Below are 27455 nucleotides of genomic sequence, written 5' to 3' on the forward strand. Positions count from 1 at the left end.
ACGAGAGGTGCCGCAGGCGTCCACCGGCTTCACCCCCTTTGAGTTGCTCTTCGGTAGACAACCCCGGGGCCTGCTAGACGTGGCCAAAGAGGCGTGGGAAAACCAGCAGCCCACCACGCACAGGTCCTTGGTGGAGTACGTCAGTAAGATGAGGCAGAGGATCGACCGGGTCACCCCTCTCGTGCGGGAACACATGGCCAAGGCGCAGCAGGCTCAACAACGCCACTACGATAGACCGGCGAAGCCCCGTGAGTTCCAGGCGGGGGACCGGGTAATGGTGCTAGTCCCCACCTCCGCTTGCAAGTTCCTGGCCACCTGGCAAGGCCCCTACACGGTGGTCGAACGAGTCGGCCCCGTCAACTACAGGATCCGCCAACCAGGCAAGCGGAAGCCCGAACAACTCTATCATATCAACTTATTGAAGAAGTGGGTGGGGACTAACGAACAGACCGTCGCCCTTGCTACCGTGGAACCCGCCCTAGTCGACGCCAACCCGGAACTCTCCGCTGCGTAGAAGGGGGAACTCCAGCACCTGGCCGGTCAGTTCCAAGATGTGTTCTCCCCGCTGCCCGGCCGCACTCACATTCTGCAACACGATATCCGGACCCCGCCCGGAGTCGTAGTGAAACAACGGCCCTACCGCATCCCTGAGGCTCGTCGGCAGGCTATTGAGGACGAGGTCCAGCACATGCTGAGGTTAGGGGTGATAGAACCGTCCCGCAGCCTGTGGTCGAGCCCCATTGTCCTCGTGCCCAAACCGGACGGCACCCTCCGCTTTTGCAATGACTTCAGACGCCTCAACGAAGTATCGGCATTCGACAGGTACCCAATGCCCCGGGTGGATGAGTTGTTGGATCGTCTAGGAAGGGCTCGTTACATCACCCTGGACCTGACAAAGGGGTATTGGCAAGTGCCCCTTACCGATACTGCCAAAGAAAAGACCTCATTCTCCACCCCGAGTGGCCACTGGCAGTATCGGACCCTTCCCTTTGGCCTTCACGGGGCACCTGCCACCTTCCAAAGACTCATGGACATCCTCCTCAGGCCCCACCAGCACTACGCCGCTGCTTATATAGACGATGTAGTAATCCACTCGGAGCGTTGGGAGGACCATCTAGACCGTTTGCGGAGGGTGCTAATGGAGCTCCGACGGGCTGGGCTCACCGCCAACCCTGCTAAATGCCACCTCGCCTACTACGAAACCAAGTACCTCGGGTATCAGGTGGGGCGGGGTCTCATAAAACCCCAGGAGCAGAAAGTCGAGGCCGTCCACTCCGCCCCAAGACCCCGCACCAAGACTCAGGTACGAGCTTTCTTAGGGTTGGCGGGGTACTATCGATGTTTCATCCCTAACTTCTCCTCTCTAGCCACCCCTCTGACAGACCTGACCAGAAAGGGGCAGCCAGACACCGTCCACTGGGGCCCAGAGGAGGAAAATGCGTTCCGGCAAATCCAGAGGGCGCTCACGGAGAAACCGGTGTTACGGGTCCCCGATTTCAGCTGCCCCTTTCTGTTGCAGACAGACACCTCTGAGACGGGGTTGGGAGCCGTTCTGTCCCAAGTACAGGAAGGTGAGGAACACCCCGTCTTATTTATTAGCAGGAAGCTGACCCCGGCCGAACGGAATTACGCGGCGGTAGAAAAGGAGGCCCTGGCGATAAAGTGGGCCGTCCTGGAGCTGCGATACTACCTGCTCGGCCACAAATTCTGTTGTACCTGGAGGAGGCGACAGAGGTCCTTCATCATCCGGGACATGAATGGGGTGCCCTGGTCGGTCAATATCTCCTTTGGTATGCCCACCCGGCTGCACAGCAGGAATAGCTCTTTAGCGATGGCCTTGGTGGTGGCTTTCCGCAGGGGTATGGCCTCAGGGTACCGGGTGGCATAGTCGACGACGACTAGGATATCTCCACGCTTGACCTCACCAAGGGCTATTGGCAGGTCCCCCTGACCGACCAGGCCAAACCCAAGACCGCCTTCTCCACCCCAAGTGGCCACTGGCAATACCGGGTTCTCCCCTTCGGGCTGCACGGGGCACCCGCCACGTTCCAACGTATGATGGATATCCTGCTAAGGCCCCATCAGGAATATGCAGCCGCCTACATCGACGACGTGGTCATCCACTCAGAGACCTGGGAAGACCACCTGGAGCGGCTCCGGAGGGTGCTTGGGGAACTACGTCGGGCTGGGCTCACCGCCAACCCCAAGAAATGTCACCTGGCCCTACCTGAAACCAGATACCTGGGTTACATAGTCGGCCGGGGACTCGTTCGCCCGCAAGAAGACAAGGTGGCCGCCGTCCGCAACGCCTCCCGACCCTCCACAAAAAAGCAGGTACGGGCCTTTTTGGGGTTGGCGGGGTACTACCGGTGTTTTATTCCTAACTTCTCCTCCTTAGCCACCCCGTTGACAGACCTGACCAAGAAAGGGCGGCCGGAGATAGTGAGCTGGGGAAAAGCCGAAGATGAGGCGTTCCAGAGGATCAAGGCTGCCCTCACGTCGGAACCAGTACTCCGTGCCCCCGACTTTAACCGCCCTTTCTTGTTACAGACGGACGCCTCTGACACCGGGTTGGGAGCCGTCCTCTCGCAGGTTCAGGACGGTGAGGAACACCCGGTGATCTACATCAGCCGGAAGCTGTCCCCCGCCGAACAACGCTACGCAGCGGTTGAGAGGGAGGCGCTGGCAGTCAAGTGGGCAGTCCTGGAGCTAAAATATTACCTTCTAGGACGGACCTTCACTCTGGTCACCGACCACGCTCCCCTACAATGGATGGCCCGGGCCAAGGACACGAACGCAAGGGTGACTCGGTGGTTCCTGGCACTCCAGGACTTCCGCTTTGACGTGCGACATCGAGCCGGGGCAGCCCACGCCAATGCCGATGGACTCTCCCGCTGGGGGACAGCTTTCTCAGGTCTGTCAATGAGACTTCCTCCTCCAGCCCCATCCTCCCCCTTAGCCCGAGGGACCAGGGCGACTCTTAGGGGGGGGGGAGTGTGACACCTGTCCCGGGAGCCTATCAGCGTCGCCCTGGCAACGGAGGAGAATCACCTGCACCTCGTCACGGCGGGCTGATCAGGTCCAGCTGCAGCGGCTTAGGAGAGCGCTACAAAAGCCGCTGGAGAGGAGAAGCTGGTGAGCAATGCCTCCTGCAAGACAGACCGCTAACGTGTGTTCTCTCTCTTACTTCCAGAAAGCCCTGACTAACTGCTCAGCCCGCCACCAGCACCAGGACACTTTGCACGCCACGCTGAGGATTGAGGGACACGAGCACCAGAGGGGAAGAGGAAACCACGCACCAACGGCACTTACTTGCACCTTTTATTGTTTATCTTTGAATAAATACACCCTCCGGGGACTTCACCTCACGTTGCTCGGTTGTGTGATTCTTCAGCCCGCCACAATATATATATATTTGTTGTTAGATGGCTAGGTTGGAATTTAAACTTTGAAACTTATTCTTGTCTGCTCAAGATGAGAACGTTTTGATTATCCAATGTTAGAGAGAGGACAAAACAAATAGAAACATTTAAACTTTAATATGGCGAAGTCTGATGTAACTCATAAGGTTTAATGCTGTCCAATATAAGACTGAAGTGGAAAAAAGAAATTGAAACATTTAAACTACTGAAATAACAAAACGGAGTAGTTTCACGGTTATCCACGGGCGCTGCGGATAATCTGCGGGTCGGGTAATAAAAAAATGCATTCTGATTATTTGCGGGTGGGTCGCCGGTGGATCAAATAAATCATAAATGATGCAATATTAACTACATTTTTTCATTAGGCAGACAATTAAATTTGTGTGTGTGTGTGTGTGTGTTCGCCTGATCGGGAAGTTGCAGTGACAGAAACGGTGACATTCCAGATAAAGTTTAAAAGGAGTAAAGCCTCTGTTAATGCTATTGAGTAGGCTAATATGGCCAGAGAAGATATTTTGTTTTATTAATAAACGTTCATAGAGCGGCCACGATCAGCTCCGGTGCCCGTGCCATAAAGCCTGCGCTCCTCAGACGCGTGCAGTGATGCGCAGAACAGCTCTAACGTCACTGAATCTGCTGTTAAAAATGAACCATAAATTCATAGTATCATAATGCAAAACATACACGACATATAGTTAAACAATTTTTCATTGTTTCTTGAAATGTCATAGAATTTCCACAGGCGATGACTGCAGCATATGTCCCCATGCATCATATACGTCGTCACGCGTTGACGTCATCAAATTGTGATCGGTACATGAGATCGGCCAAACGTATGAGTACCGATCGAGTCATAAAATGTGAATATCGGCCGATACCGATCTCCGGCCGATCGATCGGAGCATCCCTAGTTGGAGCTGAACACCATTTATTTATTTAAATTACAATTATAGAAAGAATAGTTTTTATTTATTTATTTTTAATCTATAATTGTAAATAGTTTGAAGTGGAAAGGTTTAAATGTTGGACTTGTGGGTATGATATGAGTTGGAATATATCCAGGCATTTATTCACTACTCCCAATATGATCCTTTGTATGTGAATGAAGAACTTGTTCACTGCAACATCAGTCCACTTCAGTCACGCTGATAATTACAATCAAACGTAGGAACCATCAATCAGTCAATCAACCAAAACTGTACATGTTGAGCAGATGGATTACATGCTTAAGGCTGGTCCCAGACTAAAAAGCATGTTTGAGTTGTCCTTACTGAAAGTAACTGAAGCACTGAAGCATCTTAAAATATGTCAGACATTGTTTTGTCTCAGGATGCACACCAGTAATGTTTTAGTTTTTACTAAGGCATTTTAATAGAAACTGTTTAAATTGCATAATTTAACTAAGGCCTAGTCCTGGCTTAAGATAATCTCTGTCTGTGAAACTGGTCCTAGATGTTTTATGCGAGAGTGAAGCTTTTTTTTTTTTTGGAGATTAAACCCATTTTAAGAGCAAATGAACAAATGCAGTCTGTAGATTTACGTCATATAAATGCCTTTTATTTGTCATTAGTAATATTTATTGCTGTTGCAAGGTCCCCACAAATCATGGGAATGCATGTTTATTATGCATGTGATGATTATAAAGTTGGTCCCCATCAAACATGGTGTGTGTGTCTGTGTGTGTGTGTGTGTGTGTGTGTGTGTGAGAGAGTGTGTGTGAGAGTGTTTGCGCGTGCGTGTGTGTGTGTGTGTGTGAGAAAGTGACAGTTGAGATTCAAATTCATGAACATTCCGTCATTGTAAGTCTATGGGATTTTTTTGTCTGCTTTTTCATCCGCTGTGTGAACATCGTAGGACCGATCACTTAGAAAAGATACAGCACTCCTCTCCTCAATGAGCCGGTTGATTTGACACCTCATTCATGGGTCTGTGACAAACAGTGATAAACTTAATCTTTATTTTTTCCTATATTTTCTCTGCAGTCTTTCCTGCTGCAGGATTACAGAGAAAGGCTGGTCTGCTCTGAGTTCAGCTCTGGAGGATCCACACTTTAAACTACAGAAACTACAGTAAGTGTTATTATATTATTAAACACAAATACTGTGTGAAAATACTGCCAAACAAAAACATTTCATGTTAAAGCAATAGTTCACCCAAAAATTTAAACTTTCTTCACTTTACTCATCTTAAAGTCATTTCTAAACAGTGTGACTTTATTCTGTGAAACATAAGAGAAGATACTTTGAGAAATGTTTTTGTCCACACAATGAAAGCATTGATACCAAAACTTTGGTTGCCAACAATGTCCAAAATATCATCTATTGATATTTATAAAGGTTAGGAACGACATGCAGGGAAGTAAATTATGACACTTTATATTTTTGGGTGAGCGTTTAAGAATCAAAATGTAAATGATCAAACACAATGATTATACTGAATGTGCTCAAGACTAATGTATGTTTGTACAAACCAGGGGTGCCCAACAGGTCGATCGTGAAGGCAATGCTGGTAGATCACGCTTTAGGTCAGTGGTTCTCAGCCGGGGGGCGCGAGATAACTTAAAACTAAAATATAATATATTCACTAATGTTATGACTAATATGTTAAATAATGTAAATATATAAATAAAAGCACCACCTCTCTAGGTATTCTGTGATATTCTGTGTTTCGGAGCAGCAGACCGTTTCTCATCTGTGTGAAATACAGACTGAACGACTCAAAACCTCTGGATGAGCATACAGGGCTCCAGACTGCGACTAAAACGGTCGCATTTGCGACCAAAAATATTAATTTGCGAGTGAAGTTTTTGCTGAGGTCACCACTGGCGACTATATCTATATTTTATTTTATAATTTGCACGTAAGGAATTTTTTCCTGATTGTATTGCGCTTAAAATGAAGAGACGATGCAAAGTTTTACTGTAAAAAAGTTTCAAACAGTCCTCGTCTATGCTGCACAGCACCGCTGACGCACACAGTCTGCTAAACGCAGCTCCAGTTGTGCTGCGCGAGAGAGATGAATGACGGAGACGTGAAAGTGCAGAAAAGCCGTGTCTATTTCATGCACAACTTGAACAAACTTCAACAAGTAAAGTTGTCAGCTCTGTGGATACTGGCAATATCGTCAACAATTCTCATTTATAATCATTACTAATATGGCTTCTTCTTATCGAGATCTTAGTCTATATGCTGTGTTCTGTTAATGCATGGACTTCCTGTTATTTGAAGCGCACATGCCATCCAGTAATCGCAAGAAGCTTTGTGCTTTTTAATAAACAAAATATCAGTTTTAAAATGATGCCAAATTCATAACGAAATGAAAATAGTACGGTTTTGGTGCTGTTTAATGCGGACCACCAGCGTACACTTTTGGTAATATAAATACTGTCCGTGTATGTGTTAAAGCAGCAAGTGAACTCATTATATCTTTCTATTTACTACTATAGTATGAAATGAACGTGATTTAACATCAAAAGGTAGGCAATAAGAGAGTCTACAGTACAACTTACTGAAATGTTTCATGTAAATGCTCATTCAGAGTTTCAAACTAAGGAAAATGTCTAAAGCTTGTAAACATTGCATTGTAATAATACATTTACCTCAGAATAACCACTCAGTGTCCATAAGCTCATCAGTCAGCTAGAAAAATAACTATAAAGAGGAGCATTTTGCTATATTTATGTGCTGTTGCATATTAATATTTTGAATTAATCTGTCTACATGATTCAACTCCTCCTATAAAATTGTGTTTTACTAATGAAGAGAAACAGACTGAATGTGTGAAAGACTTGACAACATTTAAAGGATGCACTGAGGAGGAGCCCAAACTGCACTCAGTTGCCAAGTGATGCTTATGGTCCATGATATTGGTACAGATTCTGTGTAACGAACAATTCTTTGTGACTGTATATTTCAAGTTGTGAAAGACATTTAGTTCCCACTTTAAGTGAACCTTAGTTACCAGGTCGACCTGATCATCTACAAGATGGATTAAAATGCTGATAAAGCCAAGAAAAGATGAGACATAAACACATGACAGAATGCTTGAAATGTTCAAATGTAGGGGAAAAAAATAAAATGATGATAAAATAAAACACTTTTATTCTGTGGCACCTAAAAAAATGATTTGGCGCCAAAGTTTTTCTCTTATAGGAGCCAATGGCTCCTTACTCGATTTTTTTTTGTCTGGAGCCCTGGCATATGATACACAATACAGCTCTCGGCTGGATAAAAGAAGCCAGGGTCACACTAGTAGCCTAAAGTTTTGATGGATGACAATTGTCATCAAGGTAAAGATGATTACAGTGACATACAGGATCGTGCATTAGGTGTGTGTTGTGTCTGTTATTTGATGCACAAACGAACCGTGTGTATTTTTGCTCTCGGTGCACTGATCTCTATAATATCATATTTCTGCTTGATCACAGCTCAGGATATTCACCTAGTTGCAGTGTTGGGGAGTAGTTAACTACAAGTAGCGACGCTACTAACTTAATTACATTTTTCAGTAGCTTGGCAGTAGCTCAGTTGCTTTTTAAACAGTGTAGCTTTTCCAGTAGCTAACTACTTTTTGCAGCAAGTAGCGGTGTAGCGCGAGCAAAAGCTACATTGCGTTTTGTCGAGCCTGCGCGATGCAAGGATATTCTTCTTGTTAGATTACAAATTCATTTTTTGGCATTACCGCCACCTGTTGTTTAATCACGCATCTTGCGGCTAACGGTTCACTGACGTACAGAAGTGGGTTGACACACCCATATTATCCATGATGGAGCAAGACGTGGCGGCAGATTTGGAGGATGGAGAAACAACTAACGTTAATTACCCATGGCCTTATTTGTCCAAGTTCATGTCTCTCAAAGAAACGACAAGTAAAGGTTACACTTTTTGTAACAGTCTGAGATATTTGAGTGTTGTGTGTAATAAAACCATAATTAAACAGAAATCATAATTGTATTGCATTGTTTTAAACACTAAATATTTTACTTAAAACATTCCTCAGACACTTATTCAGTTATTTATAATATACGTTGTTCAAAAAAATAAAAAGTAGTTTCAATGTAGCTAGCTACTTTTTGATAGTAACTTGTAGTGTAGCTAACTACTTTTCCAAAAGGGTAGCTTGACTGTAGTTTAACTACTTTAACTTACGAGTAGCTTGTAGCTTGTCAAACTACAGTTTCAGAGTAGCTTCCCCAACACTGCCTAGTTGAATACAGAGTTTTATAACGGATGCTCACGTGTTTTGGAGAAGTTTGTGAGGATCAGTGGTGTTCATGTACATACGGGCATCAGACGCTCCAAACAGCTTGTTCTGACAGAGGAAATATTCACTGATGGTGTCGAGCTTCCTTCAGACCGCTGAGTTCAGAGATACATACTTTTACATACTTTGTAGATATTCTATACAACTTTAGTGACATTTTTGTGAAGTGTGTTCATGGAATGCTTAAATCTTTCTTGAATTTGCTTTGTTTAAAAAAATGACATGAAAATACAAAGGTTTTAGTGAATAGAAAAGTTTGGGCTTGCAGTATTGATTTGGAGAAGAGGGGGTCTTGGAGTAAAAAAAGGTTGAGGACCACTGCTTTAGGGAAATGCAGGCATTATTGAACATTATTTTATTATTTTTTAAATAAAAATTTAACTTAATGCAATATAAAGATACATCCCAACCAGCTTTTTTATTTAGGCCTATTTATTTTTAAAAGTAGATCCCCACTCAAAAAAGTGTGGGCACCCCTGGGATATACACTTATTGTGCCTTCACGTGCTATCAGAGTAATCGGGAAATTGGATGTGAATGGCCTTTCAAGTCATATTTGCTACTGGGAAATTCAGAAATAATTTCTGAGTTGGGCGGGTCATAAACTTTAAACATGGTGGAGGGGACAACCATTGCTGCTGTCTGTTCTCACAACAACTACATCCCTTTGTCTTGTCGCTTAAGTACTGTATTTATAGGCTAGATATGAACGATCATTCGAAGCATATTTTATGTTTTATAAGCAGTGAAATAAGCATGTATTTGACTGAAATTCCAGGATTGTCAGAAAACTGCATGTATAGCGCGGTGAATGTTTATATGATTGTCAACCAATGGGATGCTACATTTTAGTCTTTCCGACATTAAAGCACTTGAACACAACAAGCTCGTAATCACGACTTCATAAGTGGGAAATAGGAAATTTCCGATAGCACGTGAAGGCAGCATTATAGACCAATGTACAACAAAGTACATAAGTATCAGCCAAAATGAAACATACAGATACATTTTAATCTGTTTGAAGAGTATTTATATCAGAGTAAACAGCACTCATAAATGCTACTTTTTCCTCTGTCAGGTTTGCACCTCTCTCTCTTAGATTCATCTTTGAGCAATTGATGTTATGTATTTATTATCTCTGACTCTGAATTGGTTTCTTATTCTTTAATTATGGAATTAACATGATACATTCTTACCTGACAAATAAACATAATGACTAGTAGATCATGTGGAGGCTGATGTTTCCTCAAATCTGTGTCCAGGACAGAACAGCCTAAAGGCTCATGGATGAATGGAGCAGTAGCACGTCATCAGATACCTTTTGATTTCTGTCTATCACTGATTAGCAAGTTGTACTGAAGTGACCAGAACTACACTTTCTGTTCTGATCAAGCAGTAGGTGGCCGACTTAAAGGTGCAGTGTGTAGATTTTAGCAGCATGTAGCGGTTGAGTTTGTGAATTGCAAGCAACGGCTCAGTCCCCCGCTCAACGCTCCCTTTAGAGAAGCTACAGAGGCCGATTAAGGGCTAAGATGTCGTAGTCTGAGACAGCAGAGAGTAGCCAGCAATGAGGTTTCTTTACAAAGGAAAATTAAGGAAGTATATTTACTTAATTATTCAAGAAATCGATATGTTATTGCAAATATTATTGTTACTTGTACATCATTGTGTGGGAGTTTTATTCTCAAGAACTAGATTAGCAGTAGGCACTTAAAGAATAGGTTAACCTTGCACCCTCTGACTAATGGCTCTTTTCCACTGCGTGGTACGACTCGGCTCGGCACGGTTCAGAACGGCATGACACGGCTCAGTTCGGCTCGTTTTGTGTTTCCACTGCAGTTTAGTACCGCTTTAGAGTGGGCGGGATTATTCACGTGTCGTTATAGTTGCACCGCCTCTACTGCCGTGACTCCTGAAAAACGTTTTAATTCTGCATCTCTCCATCACGCTCTCGCTGGATCCGCTCCTCGGCTATCAACGAGAGGAACATCTGTACTTCCTCAACAGACAACAAAACAGCCTTTTTTTTTGGTTGTTTAAAAAAGGTGCGCTCATTCAAAAGTTGCGTTTGATCCTTCGCTGGCTGTGCTGATTTAAATCGGTGACAATTTTCTCCGGCCAATCAGTGATCAGCAGAGTTTAAACGTCATGTTTTGGTAACGGTACGGCTCGCTTGAAGCCTCAGCCGAGGTGGTGCTAAAAAAAGTAACAGGTACTGTTCCCAGTGGAAAACCTGCCAGAAGTGAGCTGTACTGAACCGTGCCACACTATGCAGTGGAAAAGCTCCATAAATTCAGACTGGAGAGTTTGTGATCGTGAGATTCATGTGTGTGAGTCTGCACGTGTGTGTGTGTGTGTGTGTGTGTGTGTGGTTGCATGTATGAGGTGTAATAACTGCAGTTTTTCTACTCTCTAAGCAAACTGACAGGAGAATTAACGTGCATATGCTCGTCAGCTGTTTGGCAAAAATCCCATAGTATTCAGGCATTTGTTTTGTTTTTAATTAATGCAATGCAAAAATACAGAGCTGACATTTAAATAATGATTGTACATAATATACAGGTCCTTCTCAAAAAATTAGCATATTGTGATAAAGTTCATTATTTTCTGTAATGTACTGATAAACATTAGACTTTCATATATTTTAGATTCATTAAACACAACTGAAGTAGTTCAAGCCTTTTATTGTTTTAATATTGATGATTTTGGCATACAGCTCATGAAAACCCAAAATTCCTATCTCAAAAAATTAGCATATCATGAAAAGGTTCTCTAAACGAGCTATTAACCTAATCATCTGAATCAACTATTTAACTCTAAACACCTGCAAAATATTCCTGAGGCTTTTAAAAACTCCCAGCCTGGTTCATTACTCAAAACCGCAATCATGGGTAAGACTGCCGACCTGACTGCTGTCCAGAAGGCCATCATTGACACCCTCAAGCAAGAGGGTAAGACACAGAAAGAAATTTCTGAACTAATAGGCTGTTCCCAGAGTGCTGTATCAAGGCACCTCAGTGGGAAGTCTGTGGGAAGGAAAAAGTGTGGCAGAAAACGCAGCACAACGAGAAGAGGTGACCGGACCCTGAGGAAGATTGTGGAGAAGGACCGATTCCAGACCTTGGGGGACCTGCGGAAGCAGTGGACTGAGTCTGGAGTAGAAACATCCAGAGCCACCGTGTACAGGCGTGTGCAGGAAATGGGCTACAGCTGCCGCATTCCCCAGGTCAAGCCACGTTTGAAACAGAAACAGCGGCAGAAGCGCCTGACCTGGGCTACAGAGAAGCAGCACTGGACTGTTGCTCAGTGGTCCAAAGTACTTTTTTCGGATGAAAGCAAATTTTGCTAGCTATCAGGAGATTTTGGAGCACTTCATGCTTCCATCTGCTGAAAAGCTTTATGGAGATGAAGATTTCATTTTTCAGCACGACCTGGCACCTGCTCACAGTGCCAAAACCACTGGTAAATGGTTTACTGACCATGGTATTACTGTGCTCAATTGGCCTGCCAACTCTCCTGACCTGAACCCCATAGAGAATCTGTGGGATATTGTGAAGAGAAAGTTGAGAGACGCAAGACCCAACACTCTGGATGAGCTTAAGGCCGCTATCGAAGCATCCTGGGCCTCCATAACACCTCAGCAGTGCCACAGGCTGATTGCCTCCATGCCACGCCGCATTGAAGCAGTCATTTCTGCAAAAGGATTCTCGACCAAGTATTGAGTGCATAACTGAACATAATTATTTGAAGGTTGACTTTTTTTGTATTAAAAACACTTTTCTTTTATTGGTCGGATGAAATATGCTAATTTTTTGAGATAGGAATTTTGGGTTTTCATAAGCTGTATGCCAATATCATCAATATTAAAACAATAAAAGGCTTGAACTACTTCAGTTGTGTGTAATGAATCTAAAATATATGAAAGTCTAATGTTTATCAGTACATTACAGAAAATAATGAACTTTATCACAATATGCTAATTTTTTTAGAAGGACCTGTACAAAGTATCATGAATATACATTGTCAACTGAAATCAAGTACTAAAGATTACAAGAGAAAAAGTAGGGAAACAAATTAAGATTCAGGCGTCAGACGTAATATTTGACACGTTAGACGTCACGGTCACGTCTTGGAGCTGCGCTCAAACTGCGCGGTGGTGATGTAGCAAAGAAAGGATTTTTTTACTTTGCGTCTAGAAAGTACTTGTGGATTAACGCCTGGATAACATGCGTGTGAATAAGTACATTGATAATCATTTGTCTTTCTCCTATTTTGCCCCAAGGAAGGCTTTAAGATGGTAATGATCATGATAACAGTACCTGAATTACATATCTTTTTAATGATCAAATTCAATTTTACTAATCAAAGTATGTCTAATTAATTAAAATCATGAAACAATTTAACATAAATTTATTTAACAAAAAATACATGTTTAGGACCCAATTAAATTTATTTTTTTTTACCAAATTCAGTTTTAGCATGTCTAATTATTTAAAAGTATAAAAACAAATTTATTCTAACATTTATATTTTTTTCATCAGAAACTGTGTTGTGTATTTACATTTATTAAGGCATACAACATTCATTTATGATGAATGCTCACAGAAAGGGGGATAAAGTCTTGTACAAACAGGCCAAATACACACTGGAAAAGGAGATCAGATTGGCAAAGAGGAATTATTCTGACAAGCTCAGGAACAAATTATCTTCCAGTGATCCTGCTTCAGTGTGGTTAGGATTGAAGGACATCACCAGCTACAAAACACCACCCCCCAGCACTCTGGAGAATCAACACCTGGCAGACGACTTAAACAAGTTCTTTTGTCGTTTTGAACGATCACCCCACACCCGCCCAGAACACCCCTCCACACAACCATTCACACCTCCAGCAACCCCTCTCTCCCCCACACCTACAATTCAAATCAGCGAAGATGATGTGTGCCAGGTCTTCAGGAAGAACAAAAGAAGGAAAGCACCTGGTCCAGATGGTGTGTCACCAGCCTGCCTAAAAAGCTGTGCTGATCAGCTGGCCCCCATCTTCACACAGATCTTCAATAGATCATTGGAGCTGTGTGAAGTCCCCTCATGCTTCAAACGCTCCACCATCATCCCCGTCACAAAGAAACACAAAATTACTGGACTTAATGACTACAGACCTATGGCCCTAACGTCTGTATCCATGAAATCATTCGAAAGACTGGTTCTGGCTCATCTGAAGGACATCACTGGACCCTTACTGGACCCCCTGCAGTTTGCCTACAGAGCAAACAGGTCTGTGGATGATGCAGTCAACATGGGACTGCACTTCATCCTGCAGCATCTGGACAGACCACGGACTTATGTGAGGATCATGTTTGTGGACTTCAGCTCTGCTTTTAACACCATTATCCCGGAAACCCTTCAAAATAAACTAACTCAGCTCTCCGTCCCCACCTCCGTCTGCCAGTGGATCAATAGCTTCCTGACAGACAGACAGCAGTTAGTAAAGCTTGGTAAATTCACATCCAGCACTCGCACCATCAGCACTGGAGCTCCTCAGGGCTGCGTTCTCTCCCCACTGCTCTTCTCCCTCTACACCAACGACTGCACATCTAAAGACCCCTCTGTCAAGCTCCTGAAGTTCGCAGACGACACCACACTGATCGGCCTCATCCAGGACGGTGACGAGTCTGCTTACAGACAGGAGGTTAACACTTTAACCTTCAACCCCATTTAGGGCCTCGCAGGTGAAAATAACCTACCTGAATTAAAATGGTAACAGTTTGTGACAAAGTGTGCTTACACAAACAAATTAGGTATCTTTGGAAAGAAGAGACTCTGGGCTTTACTATCTATCATCCAGAGTTGATAATGCTCAAAAAGATAAAAAGTTATAGACACTGACGTGCCTTGAAAAATATTTTTCCACACTGAATGTTTTTTTATTTCATATACAAATACATGAAATAAGTCCTGGAGCAATCCAGAAAAGTAATGGATCGAAAGCCATGTGTCTCATCAGTTCATATTTCAAATTTGAAGAAGATACCATGAAAAATGAGATTCCTGCAATATTTTTTCTGAAACTATTTATAGTCCCCCCACCCCCCTGTTTGAGGAAAAATAACCACCAAATGGATTGCAGAATTATACAAGCTATTTTAGTCATTATACATGTTCCTGCATAGTTTTTCAATTATAAAATAATAGACAGATTTATTTGAGCACTAAAAAATACAAAAATAATTATTTGAGTAATAAAAAAGGAAAAAAAATAGAAAAAAATGCTTTGTATATAGTATGTATACTGAAGTATTCTTCGTTATTCGTTATTACAATGATAAATATCACTGCCAGACGTGAAGTGATATTGCCAGACATGGTCATAGAGTCAGTAAACACACGCTGATGTGCTTCCATTCAGATTATAATCAAACAGATGGGCCATATAATCAATAATAGCTGATCAATGAATCACAATGATAGCCGTCATAGAGTCGCTAATAAACACGCTGATGTGCGTCCATACAGATTATAATCATGCAGACACGGCCACATTCCCCACACAATACACACACACACATATAAAAAATGTAGAAGAAAAAAAAAACAGTTTTTTATGGATAAAGCAGATCGCTAAGTTATGCCCCGCTCAGATGACAGCGTGCGTCACAGAAGCGTCACTGCCGGCAGGAGGGAGCGCCAAATTCAAATAATCTATATTCCGCTTTTCTGATACTTTTTTTTCCGTAGACGGTCTCATTATGTTTGTAAGACCGTATTCTACAAAATCGTTTTGTTTTTTTACCACCAAGACGCTGTTTTTGAGCGTAATTTATTCCATAACGGACGCGAACAATAACTCTCTGAAGAAATGAAACATAAACAAAGGAATATTCATCCTTATTACAACGTTATTGTTTCGCTGGACTAAAAGTGCTCGCTGGGATGTTTTTCTGTGGACCCTTACCTCTCTAACTAAACTGGGATTTCAGCAGTGGACGCGTTTGTGGCTCGTTATTACAATGATAAAGGTACCTACGGCTTTTTTACTCTGCGTGTTTGGATGTGTACTGCTTACACAAATGTAGCAAATTTGTGCCACTCATTCCTTATAAGCTTTCCATCGAAAAACAGCGATCTGTCGTCGATGCTTGAGGCTTAGACCCTCAGAATGATATAGAGTTTGACAAGATTAACTTTGTCCCGTTTCATTTATTCTATTAGAAAACAATGACACATGCAAACAAAGAGCGTTCAGTGCGAGGTCGCTCTGGTGCAGGCTAACAGGTTAAGGAGCTGGCTGTCTGGTGCAGTCTCAACAACCTGGAGCTTAACACGCTCAAAACTGTGGAGATGATCGTGGACTTCAGGAGAAACCCCCCTGCTCTCCCCCCACTCACCATCATGAACAGCACTGTGACTGCAGTGGAGTCATTCAGATTCCTGGGCACCACCATCTCTCAGGACCTGAAGTGGGATATTCACATTGACTCCATTGTCAGGAAGGCCCAGCAGAGGTTGTACTTTCTTCACCAGCTGAGGAAGTTCAACCTGCCACAGGACTTACTGAAACAGTTCTAGTCTGCCATCATTGAATCCATCCTCTGCACCTCAATAACTGTCTGGTTCAGCTCAGCTACCAAATCTGACCTCAGAAGACTACAGAGGGTAGTCCGGACTGCTGAGCGAATCATTGGTACAACCCTCCCCTTCTAAGAACTGTACTTATCCAGAGTGAGCAAAAGGGCTGGCAAAATCACTCTAGACCCCTCACATCCAGCACACAACCTCTTTGAACTGTTACCGTCTGGTCGACGCTACAGAGCTCTGAGCACCAGAACAACCAAACACAGGAACAGTTTCTTCCCTCAGTCAATACATCTCATGAACACTCAATAAATAAACGTGGAACACACAACTAATTCATTATCCATTCACCACACTCACTTATTTTATTTGTATTTTTCTCATTTCTAATTTGCACATACTTGACCTGTACATACATAGTCGCCTATATTATATATTATATATTGTGTATTTTTTATTTTTTTGCTGTTTTGTACACTGGTTATTGGCTATTTCTTGTTATTTTGTTTTATTACCTGTGTCCTGTCCTGTTACTGTCTTTCTGTTGCACTGTGGAGCTTCTGTCACTACAACAAATTCCTTGTATGTGTAAACATACTTGGCCAATAAAGCTCATTCTGATTCTGATTCTGATTAATTTATCTTTTAATTAATGAAAATGAAAAAAAAATCGTATTTTTTGGAAAATAAAGGGGATTTAATATTACAATTAAAACATTGAAGAAATATTGTATGATTATTCCTTAAAAATAAGGTTTTAATAATTTTAGTAGTAGTAGCCTATTACTGAACAATAGTAATATTTCTACCGCAATGTCTTCAAGTGAAACCAATTTTTTATTTTGACGGGTTGCCATGAATACTTTTACATTTCTGTGTGTATATGATATGAGGTAGAAAACTTAGAAATTATTTATTTAGTTTATTTTCTTTCTCTTTCTTTAAGTAGACTCATTAAGATATAGGCTATTCTAATAATAATAATAATAATATGATATGAGGTAGGGGTGGAACGGTTCGTGGATGGCACGCGCTAGGACGCGGTTCAACTTAAATCTGACAACGCATCTGTAATATGGTTTGTTATAAATAACACTTAAAACAAACAGGGTTCAGCTAATGTATGTTTCTGTTGATGTGTGTGTGTGTGTGTGTGTGTGTGTGCGTTAGGGATGCGCGGTATACCGGTACTGGAAAAATACCGGTATATATTATATTTCAAACGGTACGATATCATAATTTTGCTCAATTCGGTATTTCATACGCTGCAGTTGCGCAATGCACCTGTAGGTGGCAGTGCTTCCCAAATTGCTGCGCAACCGGTAAAATGTGACAACAGAACAACGCGATGGATCAAACAGATTAAACTATCAACGCACCCAAAATTAATAAACAAAGAGAACAGTAGAAGTGAAATATGGCATTACTTTGGATACAAAACAGATGACAAAGGTGAACGAACTGACCATACTGCACCTGTATGCAAGCGTTGCTATAAATCATGTGCTTCCACAGAGACAACACATCAAACCTTTTTAAGCACTTGTCACTTGCTCATCCTGATCTTTTCAGGTGAGTGCATCATTCATAAATTCAGATTTAATTTGAACTTTTATTTACAACTGATCAACGCACATACAGATGTGATACAGTAAGATCAAACGTGCATGTGAGACACGCTAGAACCAGTGATGTTTTGGTCACGTAATATATGCACTTGCATTTCATACAATCGAATATTAATTGGATTTGAATTGAGCAAGAATTTTGCTATATTCATTTTAGTATCAATGATATGAAGGGAATATTTCTGCCGCGCTGTCGACTGCTAATAAGAAGCAGCAGAGAGAGTGAGATTTATTTCATGCTTTTTCTTTGGCAGCGTCTGAAATCTGACAACAATCTGAGAGAGAGAAATAATAATTTGATTTTGAATATTACTTTGACTGTTAGAATAACACTTTACAATAAAGCAATATTTATTGCCTTAATTGCGCAACTTCAGTTGTATTTTTTTTTCTTCAAACTCAGTCAAAATGTAACCTATGTTCCCGGTAGGTCAGACATTTTGTTTGCACTGAAAAGATAAGAAGATTTGAATATATTTTCATCTTATTACTTCAGTTAGCCTTTTTTTTCCCCCTCCAACATCAAAATGTAATCTATGTTCCCTGTAGGTTTTTTGTTAGTTTGATACAAAGTTATTAAGATATGAATCAGTTTTTATTATTATTATTATATTTAATAAAACTGTTCTAAATTCACTTATCTTTTGAGGCTGGTTATTTGTCACCTATGGTATCGATTTAGTATCGATACCGAGGTATTACATTCTGGTATCGTACCGAAGCCAAAATTATGGTATCGAGCCATCCCTAGTGTGCGTGTGAGCGTGTGAATGAACTTAACTCATCTTTAGTTTTTCTCTTTCTCTCTGCAGGCTGTTTAACTGCAGTATTGGAGAGAAAGGCTGTGCTGCTCTGAGTTCAGCTCTGAGATCAAACCCCTCACACCTGACAGAACTGAATCTGAGCCATAATAATCCAGGAGATTCAGGAGTGAAGCTGCTCTCTGCTCTACTGGAGGATCCACACTGTAAACTACAGAAACTACAGTAAGTGTTATTATATTATTAAACACAAGAACTGTCTGAAAATACTGCCAAACAAAAACATTTCATGTTAAAGCGATAGTTCACCCAAAAATTAAAACTCTGTCGTCACTTTAATTATCTTTAAGTCATTTGAATACAGTGTGACTTTCTTCTGTGGAAAATAAGAAAATATATATTTTTTTTGTTTTGGGACAATTATTGGGAAGCAATTTGTTGAGTAATAATATTTATTTGTCAGTTTCCACAATTTTTCAAATTGTAATTTTTTTACAGTGTAGCAACAATATTCAAAATATCATCTATTGTGTTTCACAGAAGAAAGAAGGTCATACAGGTTAGGAACGACATGCAGGGAAGTACATTATAACAATTTTTAATTTTGGGTGAACGATTCCTGTAAGAATCAAAATGTAAATGATCAAATACAGTGATTATACTGAATGTGCTCAAGACAAATGAATGTTTGTATATACACTTATAAACCATTAAACAACAAAGTATGTAAGCGTAAGCCAAAATTAAATGTACAGATCAATAATTACAAAAATTACTTTCCCCAAAGTCTTTCTCCAATCCATGAATAACAGATTTACATGTACTCTGTGTCACCAAGTCTTGTGTAATTTAATCAGTTGAAGAGTATTAAACTGTCCCAACACAGGCATAATCTCTCCTGTGTATGTTTTCAACATGACTCTAGTGACCTCCAGTGGCTCTGTTGAGAACGCCGTTTGGAATTAATTTCCCTCCTTATTTCATTACCATCTACATTAAACGTCTCTGTGAATGACTTTTTTCTGTTTTATAACTTCACAGCGAAAACATGGGCAATTCAACTTCCCTTGCCAGATATATTCCTCTTTATTAATCACTTCCCAAGTCTAGAACTAAATCATAAGACAGACTCAGGGCTGGATTGGTAATTGGGCATACCAGGCATTTTTCCGGTGGGCCGACACACTGAAGGGGCCGACAGAATTGTTTTTTTGTTTTTGTTTTTGCCAAGGACCATTACACAGGGACAACGAGCAGCCAGTGGCCCATTGGTTTGTCTCCTGTACTGAAAGCGTAAACCACCCAATGCTCTATAGACGGAGAAATTAAGTATTTTGCTCCACCTATATAAAGATCGCTTCACCCCAACTTCTTCCTCGTCGGCTTTTCCCACGTTTTCCCAGCAGCTTTATCAAGAACAGGCTTGCTCTGCGGTGAGAGATGCGGCCAAAGAGCCAGGCAGAGGAGGAGAGGAGAGGAGTTGAATCGGTAAAGTGCTTGATAGGGACTCGCAACGGAGGCAGGCATCTAACCTATCCTAATGTGTGCGCGTGCCACGAGTGTAGAATACATAAACACTTTTCAATAAAACTTAAATTCATCCCCCGCGGTCAAGTCAAGTGTGTTCATAGAGGTTTCTATGGGCCAATGCGAATAAATAATAGCTTAAGTGCGTTAGACTGCATTAATAACTGTGTTAGCCTGCATATCAATGGCTCAAGCCTCTGTTATTAGCTCTAAAATTATGTTTTGGAAATTGCAATGGAAGGTTTATGAGGTGCCATAGAAAACACTGTAATGGTTTCCACTTATTACAAAATATTTTTGTTTGCTGGGGTGGTACTATTATATAGGCCTATTAATAAGGAAGGGAGGCCCAAAATATAGTTTTGCCTATGTCACGATAAGAGGTAATGATGATGAGAGAAATCGTCAGAGAGCAGAATTCATTCAGGGAGTGCTCACACTGAATAAAACACTCATCTGAATGCCTCTTATTGGTCATTGTACTCATGAGCTCAACAGAATCATGTGTGATTGGTTATAATGCGCAGTGCTGCAGCTAAAAACACAGCAGTCTCTGGCTCCGTGCCAGACAGTGAAGTTGAGCAAACACAGATTTGAATTTAGCACCGAACATCTAATCACACCGGTGTGATCGTTTATCAGAGACAAAAATATATTAATCAGCTATTTGTGTCTTTTGGAAAATCCACTTCAGTAAACCGCACTCATAAATGCTACTGTTTCCTCTGTGTTTGCACCTCTCTCTCTTAGATTCATCTTTGAGCAATTGATGTTATGTATTTATTATCTCTGAATTGGATTCTTATTCTTTAATTATGTAGTAATTTAATAACATAAATATGTACTAATGCACAATCATCATTTAATTAGTCACTTATTTATCTCATTAACTTGAACTCTTTGAGTTCTTGTGATTTGACTTGAGACTTGTTTGTGACTTGAAAGGCATGACTTGGTTCCTCCTCTGGTGAAATCAGCTGCTGAGTTCATGGGTGGAATAAACATATGGCAGGACTTTTACTTTCTGACCCCTGGACTATCCACCTCTGTCTGTAATATATCTGCTTGTTTTACACTCTTTGGCCACCAGGTGGTATTGTGAGCAAATGAAGCCTCCAGAAATGAACCCTTTTGTAACTACTTGGCTGAAAAGCTTAAAGCTTCATGAAGCTTCATCTCACCATCTCTACTTCACAGGACTGCAGAAGGATACTTTCTCCAAAACAACAAATATTACCCAGAATTCATTGGTTTTTACAGGATTTTGCTGTTGTAATGAAAAAACAGGATGTTACTGTCAGAATATGGCCTTTTTTACAGCATTTTTTTTACAGTGTATGTGTATTTATTTTTCCCCCCTTTTATTTTTCTTTATTTTATTTTATAGAATGTTTGTATAATATATGTATTGCTTTGGCAACACTGTGAAATGTTACACAGTCATGCCACTAAAGCTTATTTGAATTGAGTTGAATTAGAGAGAGAGAAGAGAGAGATTGTGTGTGTGTGTGTGTGTGTGTGTGTGTGTGAGTGAGAGAGAGTGTGTGTGTGTGTGTGTGTGTGTGTGAGTGAGTGTGTGTCTGTGTGAGAAAGTGACAGTTGAGATTCAAATTCATGAACATTCCGTCATTGTAAGTCTATGGGATTTTTTTGTCTGTTTTTTCGTCCGCTGTGTGAACATCGTAGGACCGATCACTTAGAAAAGATACAGCACTCCTCTCCTCAATGAGCTGGTCGATTTGACACCTCATTCATGAACTGAACAGACAGATTCCTCTTTATTAATCATTTCCCAAGTCTAGAGAACTAAATCATAAGACAAACTAGTGTTTGCATAAATCTGTTGCATTTTCCTCTTGTTACGGTTTGCTGCAGGAGTTGTAGGAATGTGTTGTGAATCTAAAGGAACAAAAATTAATATGTTATTAGACACAGGCTAATAAACAGGCTATCAACCTGTTAACGTTCACCAGAGCGACCTCGCACTGAAGCGTTTTTTCCCCCACTAGTTTAATGTTTATGAATGAATTTAACGTGAAAGAATATCGTTATTCTTGACAAACTATATATCATTCTGAAGGTCTAAGCCTCAAGCATCGACGACAGATTGCTGTTTTCCGATGGAAAGCTTATAAGGAATGTATTTGCTACATTTGTGTAAGCAGTACACATTAACACAGGCAGAATAAAAAAGCTGTACGTACCAGATTCACTGTAATAACGAGCCACAAACGCGTCCACTGCTGAAATCCCAGTTTAGTTAGAGAGGTAAGGGTCCACAGAACAACATCCCAGCGAGCACTTTTAGTCCAGCGAAACAATAACGTTGTAATAAGGATGAATATTCCTCTGTTTACGTTTAATTTCTTCGGGAGAGTTATTGTTCGCGTCCGTTATGGAATAAATTACGCTCAAAAACAGCGTCTTGGTGGTAAAAAAACAACACGGTGCTGTAGCATACAGTTTTACAAACAGAATGAGACCGTCCACGGAAAAAAAAGTCTCAGAAAAGCGGAATATAGATTATTTGAATTTGGCGCTCCCTCCTGCCAGCTCTGACGCAGGCTATGATGCTGTCATCTGAGCGGGGCGTAACTTAGCGATCTGCTTTATCCATAAAAAACTTTTTTTTTTTTCTTCTACATTTTTTATATGTGTGTGTGTGTGTATTGTGTGCGGAATGTGGCCGTGTCTGCATGATTATAATATGTATGGACGGACATCAGCGTGTTTATTACCGACTCTATGACGGCTATCATTGTGATTCATTGATCAGCTATTATTGATTATATGGCCCATCTGTATGATTATCATCTGAATGGAAGCACCTCAGCGTGTGATTACTGACTGTATGACCATGTCTGCCAATATCACTTCATGTCTGGCAATCAGAATACTTCAGTATACATACTATATACAAAGCATGTTTTTTTTGTTGTTTTTTTTTTCCTTTTTTATTACTCAAATAATTATTTTTGTATTTGTTAGTGCTCAAATAAATCTGTCTATTATTTTATAATTGAAAAACTATGCAGGAACATGTATAATGACTAAAATAGCTTGTATAATTCTGCAATCCATTTGGTGGTTATTTTTCTTCAAACAGGGGGGTGGGGGGACTATAAATAGTTTCAGAAAAAATATTGCAGGAATCTAATTTTTCATGGTATCTTCTTCAAATTTCAAATATGAACTCATGAGACATGTTGCTTTCGATCCATTACTTTTCTGAATTGCTCCAGGACTTATTTCATGTATTTGTATATGAAATAAAAAAACATTTAGTGTGGAAAAATATAACCTGTTAACCTTCGCCCCCATTGTGGGCCTCATAGGTGAAAATAACCTACCTAAATTAAAATGGTAACAGTTTGTGACAAAGTGTGCTTACACAAAGAAATTAGGTATCTTTGGAAAAAAGAGACTCTGGGCTTTACTATCTATCATCCAGAGTTGATAATGCTCAAAAAGATAAAAAGTTATACACACTGACGTGCCTTAAAAAAAAAAAAATTCTAAATAATTATTTGAGTAATAAAAAAGGAAAAAAAATAGAAAAAAATGCTTTGTATATAGTATGTATACTAAAGTATTCTGATTGCCAGACATGAAGTGATATTGGCAGACATGGTCATACAGTCAGTAATCACACGCGGATGTGCTTCCATTCAGATGATAATCATACAGATGGGCCATATAATCAATAATAGCTGACCAATGAATCACAATGATAGCCGTCATAGAGTCGGTAATAAACACGCTGATGTCCGTCCATACATATTATAATCATGCAGACACGGCCACATTCCCCACACAATACACACATATAAAAAATGTAGAAAAAAAAAAAAAAAGTTTTTTATGGATAAAGCAGATCGCTGTTACGCCCCGCTCAGATGACAGCATCATAGTCCGCGTCAGAGCTGGCAGGAGGGAGCGCCAAATTCAAATAATCTATATTCCGCTTTTCTGAGACTTTTTTTTCCATGGACGGTCTCATTCTGTTTGTAAAACTGTATGCTACAACACCGTGTTGTTTTTTTTACTACCAAGGCGCTGTTTTTGAGCGTAATTTATTCCATAACGGATGCGAACAGTAACTCCTGAAGAAATGAAACATAAACAAAGGAATATTCATCCTTATTACAACGTTATTGTTTCGCTGGACTAAAAGTGCTCGCTGGGATGTTGTTCTGTGGACCCTTACCTCTCTAACTAAACTGGGATTTCAGCAGTGGACGCGTTTGTGGCTCGTTATTACAATGATAAAGGTATGTACGGCTTTTTTACTCTGCGTGTTTGGATGTGTACTGCTTACACAAATGTAGCAAATACATTCCTTATAAGCTTTCCATCGAAAAACAGCGATCTGTCGTCGATGCTTGAGGCTTAGACCTTCAGAAGTTTGTCATAGTTTGTCAAGATTAACTTTGTCCCGTTTCATTTATTCTATTAGAAAACAATGACACGTGCAAACAAAGAGCGTTCAGTGCGACGTTGCTCTGGTGAACGTTAACAGGTTAACAGGTTAAACACAAAATATATATTTTGTGGTTATCCTTGCACCCTCTGAGTAAGTTGAGACTGGAGAGTTTGTGGTCGTGAGATTCATGACCTCCGGTCGGAGTCAGACTCGAACACAACATCGAGTCCCTGATGAATGAATAATTGAAAATATAGGATGTACAGAATAATCATATCTCAATTTAAACTAACCAATATTTGCGATTAGTTACTAATTAGAAACACATTCTAAATTTAATGATCACTTGAAAATTGTAGTTAGATTAAAGCACGAGTAGTAGTCCTTCACACATTATACCTTCATCCACGCCGCTGGATTTCATCATTGAGCCGATTAGTGATCCTTACAAGACTTATATATCATAGTTACACTATAATGTTACTCTTATTTTAACATTCTCACCTGTATAGTACTACAAACGGTTTGAGGAGTGAAAACGATGAACTAGTTCAGCATCACAATCAGGAATCATGTAGAGTGCAGTTAAATTAATGTCTCATCTGCTGGCAAGATAAAATCTCTATAGCACCGATCCTGGTGTGAAAGAGAAAAGCAGAGCTCATACAAACACACTCTCACCCTAAAGCTGAAACACAATCTCAGAGATCATTTATGTTCTTCACTCTCTGCAGGCTGATTAACTGCAGTATTGGAGAGAAAGGCTGTGCTGCTCTGAGTTCAGCTCTGAGATCAAACCCCTCACACCTGACAGAACTGGATCTGAGCTGTAATAAACCAGGAGACTCAGGAGTGAAGCTGCTCTCTGCTCTACTGGAGGATCCACACTGTAAACTACAGAAACTACAGTGAGTTATTGATTAAATTATGTAATTTATTATCTTGTATTAAAGCAGATCTTAGTGTATTTTATCTTTCTCTCTATTGTACAGTATTTGACAGTGGAAACTCCACAAGCTCCAAACAAGTGAATCAAAACAACACGTCCTGAACAAGACTGTCACCTGGTCATTAATACTGATACTGATCCAGCAGTTACATATGTGAAGGATTATTCAGCCTACATTTTCTTCCAGTCTCATGGGAACATTTTTTTGTAATAATTAGATTGGACATACTAACTGCATTTTAAAAATTTAGCATGAAATTACAGTATATTCCAGGTTAATAACTGCATTACTTTCACAGTAATTTCACAGTGGGACTTCTCTTGTATTGAACTGCACTCTCAGTAATTTCTTGTAAACAAACAGCATCATACTGTGTTTTGTGCTGTGCATATGTATGACGGTTCCCAGCATGTAATGCAGCATGAATAAATCATGCTGTAGAGTTTTATTTTGAATATGAATATGCAAGGTCAAAGACAACAGTTCAAGACAACTTTATAATTTGAATTCACAGTAAAACAAGAACAGTAAATTACTGTGATGTTAGCATCATTCTGCTGTTCATTCAGTCATTTGTTAGAAAATTACCCAGCATGCTTTGATTTCACAATACATTTCTGAATACAGTAATATATTGTAAAATACTACTCTTTAATCATGTAAATTCCTGGCAATTTTTTACAGTGAAGATAGATTTTTTTTGCTATCTTCATGAAAATGTTGTATATTGTTAATGCGTAGTAAACATGGAAATCATGACATAACTTAGACTTTTTTTTACTCATGTGGGTTTAACATATTTTTCTTTATAGAGTACATTATAATATAAGCCTGAAGATGATAAGAAAATTCATTAAATTTAATTCTAGAAATAGAATATGACAGTCATGGTATAGTTTAAGTCCTAATGCAGCCTCAAGAGGGAGTCATGAGATAAGATCACAGTTTACCAGCAGAGTGCTCCAGTCTCAAGGAGAGAGTTTGACATAAAACATACTGTAACTTAACTGTGTTAAATAGTTTTGGTGTCTTAAAGTAAGTCCAGAAGATTACACTTACAAAATAAATATTAATAAGAAATACTTCAGTTGATTCAAGCTATCAGGCTAAATTAACGACTGCAACAATTTATCCCCTGGTCATGCCACATCCCTAGAAAAATACATGTGTTATGATAATCAGTTTATTGCCAAAGCATGGCATTTCAGGACACAATGAAAACAAGCAACAGTGTCCAGCAATATCCTGTCTTATTCTTATTTGAAGGGACATGTCTTCCTTTTTTATTCTTCACCTGTTTAGCTGTCATGTTATAAACAAATACAAATATGTTTGGTGTCTACTGAGAAGCATCACAGATCAGAATCTTAGTGAAAATAATGACTTACAACTGTGACTCAGTCCTATTACTATAAAGACAGCATTAGCATCTCTGGGAATGCAGTGATAAGATTACAAGTCAATTTTTGGAAAATAACATTTCAAATTGAATAGAATGGGACAAATTAGTTGGTTAAAATAGCTGTCTTTCATCACTCACCTTAGACTGAGTTTGATGTCTTTGGACTTCAGCTGTTGAGGTGTCTCAGGCTTTAGATCAGGAAGACATCCAAGATGTGCAATTTAATGAATGGGCTCCCAATACTAGGTTTGTGAACAGTCAAAAAGTGAGATTAGATGCAGATTGATGCATGTGACTCAGAAGGAGCAGTAGAGCATCATACAATTGTTATGAAACACAAGGATGATGGAAACAAAGATGCAAGTAACCAGTTTATTGACAGACGGTGAAATGGCAGAAATGAATAGAAAGGATGAATGAAGTCTCTCGGATGGGTAGGTGGTGCAGGTACTTTGATGGTCAGCGTGGTGATGAATGGTGAAGAGTGATCCAACGTAGAACATCCAAAGAC

The 27455-nt window shown here is 40.4% G+C and overlaps 1 protein-coding gene across 1 annotated transcript in view; it reads left to right on the forward strand.

Moving 5' to 3' along the window:
- The window catches only part of LOC306874669 (NLR family CARD domain-containing protein 3-like), a 41910-nt gene extending 15606 nt beyond the window's left edge, over positions 1-26304 (forward strand). Inside the window, exons 7-10 of the mRNA XM_079424875.1 lie at positions 5405-5491; positions 18694-18867; positions 25327-25500; positions 25585-26304. Of these exons, the coding sequence (XP_079281001.1) occupies positions 5405-5491; positions 18694-18867; positions 25327-25500; positions 25585-25591 (442 nt within the window). The 3' untranslated portion in view covers positions 25592-26304. The remainder of the gene's footprint in view (positions 1-5404; positions 5492-18693; positions 18868-25326; positions 25501-25584) is intronic.
- Positions 26305-27455: the final 1151 nt, after the last annotated feature.

Source organism: Barbus barbus, assembly GCF_936440315.1.
Source record: "Barbus barbus genome assembly, chromosome: 9".
Lineage (NCBI taxonomy): Eukaryota > Metazoa > Chordata > Actinopteri > Cypriniformes > Cyprinidae > Barbus > Barbus barbus.